The sequence below is a fragment of the Phodopus roborovskii genome, unplaced genomic scaffold (assembly GCF_943737965.1).
Source record: "Phodopus roborovskii unplaced genomic scaffold, PHOROB, whole genome shotgun sequence".
Taxonomy (NCBI): Eukaryota; Metazoa; Chordata; class Mammalia; order Rodentia; family Cricetidae; genus Phodopus; species Phodopus roborovskii.
In genome coordinates, this window is record NW_026125295.1 from 103,802 (window position 1) to 110,863 (window position 7,062).

At 39.5% G+C, this 7,062-nt stretch overlaps 1 protein-coding gene across 1 annotated transcript; it reads right to left on the reverse strand.

Moving 5' to 3' along the window:
• Positions 1–2,204: 2,204 nt before the first annotated feature.
• LOC127234378 (C-C chemokine receptor type 5) lies at positions 2,205–5,881 on the reverse strand. The gene is made up of 2 exons (XM_051201295.1): positions 5,795–5,881; positions 2,205–4,326 (listed from the first exon to the last, which is right to left on the reverse strand). Exon 2 carries the CDS (start codon positions 4,313–4,315, stop codon positions 3,251–3,253), a length of 1,065 nt encoding a protein of 354 aa, XP_051057252.1. The 5' UTR covers positions 4,316–4,326; positions 5,795–5,881; the 3' UTR covers positions 2,205–3,250.
• Positions 5,882–7,062: the final 1,181 nt, after the last annotated feature.

The window sequence follows — 7,062 nt, forward strand, 5'->3', positions numbered from 1 at the left end:
AACCCCTGTCTCACAAAACAAACAAATGAAAAAAGTATCTTTTTGAAACAAAAATAAGTTCCTGAAGCATGACGGAATTGTAATAGCACAGAATTTATAATCCAACAAAGTAGTAACAAAATGGAGCCAAATGAAACATTTAAATTTTTTATAAAATTGTGAAAGAAATGTATACATAGTCATATGACACCTCAAACAGCTTTTCTTCATGGATTCATCTAACATATGGAAAGGTAAGAAGGACTATATACATCAGCCATGAAGAAAATCTGTCAATTTTTGTGACGGTTGGTATTGATAGCTTGACTGAAATGACCTAGAAAACACACTTTCTGGCTGTATCTACGGAAGTGTTTCTAGAAAGGATTAACTGAGGAGAGAAGACCCACCCTAAATGAGGACAACGCCATTCCATAAGTTGGGGGCTGGGATTGAATGAAAAGGGCAAAGGGGACTGAAACCAGCATTCAGTTCTCTGCCACAAAAAAAGTTGCCAGTACTCTCCCCCTTATCCCCGCAACAGCTGGCAGCACCATGGCAGACAGGGATCCCTTCCCCCGGAGTCTTTCTTCTAACTCCAGCTGTGTCTCATTCCTCCACCTTTGGATCTAAGGGATGGGAAGCTACCCTTTTAATCTGGCAAGAGCCTGTCGTGCTTACTGCTCATTCTGTGTACCTTCTTTTAGGAGCATGAATAACTAGGACACCTTCACACGCTCTGCTTTGGAAGCTGAGGCTGTAGCAGACTGAAAACCAGCATCTCCCAAACTCTCCCAGGAACATCTCTCTGTGATCAAGAAGTATGTGGGCAGGAATCCCATAGTTGCCATTTCTGAAATTACTAACACACTTTGGGGGAGAATTTTAAATAAAAGAAAGGCAATGCTCACCCTCCCTAACGTGTGCCTAACGTGTGTTTAGAGGCCAGACCACAAAGTTACAAGTGTTTTTTTTCAATCAGATTCTTGACTTCTGACATGGATTTGTAAATATATTAAAACTCTTTTGGTTGAGGGTAAACACAATTTAAAATTTACAATCTTTTAAGGCAACTCTGATCAGGAACTACACATTTAGAAGAAGTATCTCCTTTAACAACCAATTATAACAATTTGTCTCAGAAAGAAAGTTGAATGTTAAAAATATTTTAAAGGAAAATACAATCACCATCCAATTAAGGGCTGTATTTAAATAAGCACTATTTTGGGATGTTCTCCAAAACAACTACTTATAAAATGCTGTCATGATTTTGTGTACTATTCATTAAATGTACACTTGATTGAAAGAACAAAAATGCACTTTTTTTCCACAAAGTACTTCCTATAAGACTCGAATTATCTTCAAAGAATTTACAACTTTCTATATGCTTAGGAATATAAAAATACAGAGCCCTGTGTGTTCATGTACACCTGTAATCCCAGTGCTTGAGAAGGAGGAAGGAGGACCATGGGTTTGAATCTAGTCTCAGCTACATACTAGGGGGAGAAAATATGTATCCCAGGAAAGGAAAAAAACAAATGCTCACTTCCTGCTGATAGCCACAAGGCTCTGGTTTCACATTCAGAGCTTGAGAAAAACAAGTAGCACCTTTTGTTAGCCAGACATTTTAATCCTCACCCTTTTGTTTCTTCCCTTAGTCTTCACTATGAAGTTCTTAACTGTTCCAAAATTCAAAAACAATATCATAAATAGCAACTGCAAAGACAACAACAACAAAAATCCCAAACCTCTCTGCAATGGCTAAATTTAGCAGTTTGTCTGGAAAAGCCATCTGTAAAGAGTAACCGAAGCCTTCACACTTAGGCTGGAACACAGAGGGCAGTAATTACACATTCATGATTTCCGAAGCTCACAGCAACTTCTTCCTAAAAGGATGGTTTATCTCTCGGGTTTGCTGATTGCTAGGCAAATAGAGAAAATTGATTCTCTTCCCTCATATCTGCTCAAGGTTGTAAAGTTCTGGCTTCAAATTATATAAGCAACCCTCAGCTGAATCCACAAGGTGTCCCTATTGTTCTTAGACTCCAGGCTCATGATCCATAAGCCAGATGTTTCACAGCTCCCTGGTTAATCCTTAAGATGCAAAGCTGGTAGGGAAAGATTTGGGTCTGAGGGCAGGAACAAATTACCAGCCTGAAGTAACAGGCTGTGTAAAAAAAAGAAAAGAAAAAAAAAAAAAAAAAAAAAAAAAAAAAAAAAGACTACTGTCCTAGGTTGGACGCTTAACCATACTCTTCTGTTGTGTTTGTTGATTCTTCAATGGTTATTCCAACTTGCTTGAGCCTAGAGGTTCTTGTTCCCCTTTACCTCCAATTTACCCCAAGTTCTGCTGACTCTACAGTCTATATGCAGAAATGGTGCTTCCCTACTGTCTAGCCCAGGTGGTTTGATCTCACCCTGACCTTAATGTTGCTGATTTACTTTCTAATGGCTCACCAGAGCCATGAAATAAGCTTCATGCAAGCCTGTCAAGGTGCTCCCACCCTGCTCTTAACTTTGATGGAGCAATGCTGACAAGATGTGTTATGATCCAGCCTTTACCTTCCTCTCCATGGCCTTTCCAATTAGCCATAGGTCTATGTTTTGTTTGTGCAATGGTACCACTCAAACAACAGCTTCCCTCTCATTTACTAACATATGATCCAGTTCAAATCTCTTCTTAAAAAAGGATGTGTTCCCAGCCCCCTCCAGGCTATAGAGCATTCACCTGACTGTACAAGTCTAGGTAGCTAATTTATGTAGCTTAGTTACCTATTCCTTAAATAATCACATGCTCTTCTTTTCTTCTCTGGGCAAGATGAAGACCTATTTTAAGTAGATTTATTGCCTGAATTTTCCTTAGATAGGAAAAAAAAAGAAAAACCCAAAACAACAAAACCCCAACTGTACAAGGTATTCTTCTTGATTGATGATGTTATTTCTGTTCAGATAGCCAAGCTCAAAAAACTTCCAATTCTTAGGATTTCTTTGTAGTGAATTTTTGTGACTAAAGAAGAGTTTGCCAGTAACTAGAGGTAAGTGGGAGTGAGACCAGGGAATCACTATCTCATCAATATATTTTCATTGGGCTTTCTAAAACCAATCGGCTTTAAAAGACCCAATCTATCTAAAATAAATATCCAAAACACGAACGTATCTTAGGCCCTCTATGATAATAACATCCGGTTTGGTTTTTGCTTTTAAAAAACAAAGAAAAACCATTTCTACTCCCAAGCTACATAGAGAACTAATACACAAAACTCAATCTAGGTCATAAACCAGTAGAAACATCCTGCTCCCCTGTGGACCGGGTATAGACCGAGTTTATACGATCAAGATTGTCTTGCTGCAAGATTGGACAGTGCTTACAAAAGCGTTTGACAATGTGTTTTCTGAAGAACACTGAGAGATAATTCCGGAACTTCTCCCCAACAAAGGCATAGATGACAGGGTTGATGCAGCAGTGCGTCATTCCCAGAGTCTCTGTTACCTGCATGGCCTGATCTAATCTATTAGAACTACTGCAATTATTCAGTCCAAAGAATTCCTGGAAGGTGATCAGGAGAAGGACAATGTTGTATGGAGTCCAGAAGAGGAAGTAGACAATCATGATGGCAAAGATGAGCCTTACAGCCCTGTGCCTCTTCTTTTCGTTCCTACAGTGAAATAGGGTGTGGAGGATTCCCGAGTAGCAGATGACCATGACAAGCAGGGGCAGGACCAGGCTCAAGATGACCATCTTTAACGTTTGGAAACTCTTCCAGAAACGATATTGGGTGTGTGGAAAATGAGGACTACATGTATGATGAAAACCTTCTTTTTGAGACCTGGTAAAGATTATTTCTGGGACAGAGGCAAACGCAGCCACCGCCCAAGTGACTCCACTTGTCATCACCCCAAAGGTGACTGTCCTGGCTTTTAGAGCAAACACAGCATGGACAATAGCCAAGTATCTATCAATGGTCAGGAGGATAATGAAGAAGATTCCACCAAAATAGCCAATGTGATAGAGCCCTGTGAATAATTTACACATTACATCCCCGAAGACCCACTCGTTTGCAGCATAGTGAGCCCAGAGTGGGAGAGTGAGCAGGAAGAGCAGGTCAGAGATGGCCAGGTTGAACAGGTAGATGTCAGTCATGCTCTTCAGCTTTTTTAAGTTTATCAGGATGAGGAAGACCAACACATTACCCACAAAACCAAAGATGAACACCAGGGAGTAGAGTGGGGGCAGGAGCTGGGCTGCAATTTGTTTTACGTTGGTTTTTTGGCAGGGTTCTGACATGCCATAATCAATGTCATAGGGATAGATTGGACTTGACACTTGCAAATCCATCCTGCAAGAATCTATGAATAAAGAAAAGACAGTGCTTAATAAAGTTAAAAGCTGTTGTTGACCTACCACAATTACAAATGGTTTTACAACTTAACAGTTCTTTGAAGCATAGATTTCTACATTTACTTTTCCTTTCATTGTATGAGCTGAAATCCACGAAAGATGCATTTCATTAAATAAAATCTTTTTTTTTTCCATATCAATGTGGGATGAATCAATCTGTGTAACTGAGCCAGGCACTATGTAACTCACAGGCTAAATATCTTTATCGAAGACGCTGTTTCGAGGCACTTTACCCACAAATAGTAGGTGCCACACAAGTGCCAGTAAGAATGAACACTGAATTCTAATCACTGTTATAAGAGTCTTACCTACTCATTCATTAAATGCTTGAGGTAACTGTTTGAGGCATATAATATTGTTCACATATTTCTAGACAACAAGGCCCCAAGTTTGGAGAGAATGAGTAAGTTAACACAAAACCACACCACCCAGAAATAACTGATTTTGAGTTTGGGCATAATGAACACTTAACTGACATGTGTTGTCTGTCACTTCTTGGTAACTAATATACTTCATTAGTAACATATTTCCTTTGTGTGATTAGGACGAAATGGGCTGATGTCCAACTACTCCAACAGTGTCATAGAATCTACCACCAGTTATTAAAGTAGGCCATCTTCATCTTTTCTTGAAGTTATTTCTGCTTCCTAAGTTGTCGCTAACAAGAGGTCTCATATAAGAAATGGTCAAGTAGAAAAATGTTTCATTCATGGGTGAATATCTTACAGTCTAAATAGTTCTGTGTTCTGCCTATACATCCAATTGATTTGTCCTGTCTTAAGTTCTACTGTTTTGCTTGAAAATTTTTCCTATTTGATCCTTATATCTCTAAATCTCTTCATACCCCCACTTAGACAGTTGAGAGAAATGTCCAGAAAACCTCACCTTCAAGTGCCTACCCAGAACAAGACTCCTCTATAAGTGTGCTCTAGAAACTGATATTTGTATTTGATATGAATTTAGACAATTTTCAGGTTTCTTTCTTTTCTGGGAGACAGGTGGGAAAGGGGGGAGTAAGAGAGCACAAGAGACTTGGAGCCTCTGGTACACATGCTCCAGGTAACCCACAGAAAGGTTTTCACCTCTTCTCAGCTGAAGATAATACTTCTCAAATCAGTTTTCAGCCAATATCATTGGTGTAGAAGCTACTTTAAGAGGTAAAACTCTGCTTGTTTTTTTTTTTTTTTTTTTAAACCAACTATTGCTTCCTTTAAATATTTCATTCACAACCATGTTTTATATATTGGATGACATCACATGCTGAAACATATCCTAAATTCTTACCCTTTCTGTGTCTTAAAGATCACATTTCAGATCATTCAGTGAGCACCTGGTGCTGACAAACGTCCTCTCAGGATTTCCTGTTGAAGCTTTTACTGAGCTAACTAACCTGCCAAGGGCTGAGAGGTGACTTACCAGAGTTTCTCGTAGGGGAAACGGATGTCGCAGCTCCTCTGGCTATGAGTGTTGTACAAATCAAACATATAGACAGTACAAAGTAAGAAATGCAATTTCTTTCAAGAGGGGTGGAGTTTTTTGAGAAAGGGTATTACGTTGTGTTTCGGGGGGGGGGGGGAAGAGAGAGGGGTTGGATCAGTTCTTCTTTTTTTCTTTAAAGTTGCATTTAAAGCAGAAAATTGAATGCAGCTCTGGTCTGAAACTTTATTAAGCAGCTTCCCTCTCCACATGATTTTACTTATGTTCTCTGCTCAACCAACTCCACTCTACAGTCTATGAGAAATTAGAAAGAAGTAAAGGGTGTTAAAGCTAGGATACTTGTATTCATTACTCAAAACCACATTTGAATCAAGGGAGTCGATGTTTAAGAGACAAATAATGCACACAATACCTCAGTGTCTCGCTGGCAAAGCCTAAACATTTGTTCTTCTCATAGTTGTTCTTTGTTAAAGTAAAATCCAGCCAATTTTAAAAAAGAAAGGAGGTTCATGACAGAACAGAGAGCTTTGTTCCTTCCCCTCCTCCCCTACATTTACTGCTTAGTGTGACTCTTCTGTGTAAACTGAAACAACTGGCAAAAACTTTACACAAGTGTTCACCATACATTTTCCTGGGAACTAAACGTATTTCTCAGTTCTCCCTACATATGGCAACTGGTGAGACACATAATTATGTATTTTTAAGTAGACATCTGTAAGTACCTATGCTGTGCCAGATTTGAAGGTAGCAGAGTACCTCACTTCGAGAACATAATTTACCTGGAGCTGTGGGGGATTTTTCATGCAACAATGAACATTAATGAGTGAAAAAATTCACAACAATATGTGTTCATATCAGGTCTCCTGGGTGGTGGGTGGAATTTTTAAAAACATCAAGGGCTAGGAACGTAGCAAAGAGCTGCCAATGAGACACAGCTTCGGCTGTAGAAGCAGCAGCTTTGACTTATGACACACAGGAGGGCAAGGGAACTTCAAACAGCAAAATTACCTGTCCCTAAATCTACAAGAGGCCGCCTAGCACAAGGACCCAAGAAAACCTTCTGCACCAGACTGCCACACTTGATGCTCATCAACTGCCTCATGTGTATGTTAGGCTGAATAACAGCAATCACTTCATTGCTTGTTGTAACAGGCTGTTGTTGCCTTCAGTAACTCCATTTTGCTTTATTCCTATTCCTCATTCCGAAGATATGGTCTTCTCTCTGCTCTCCAGAGCTTTTTGTCTTG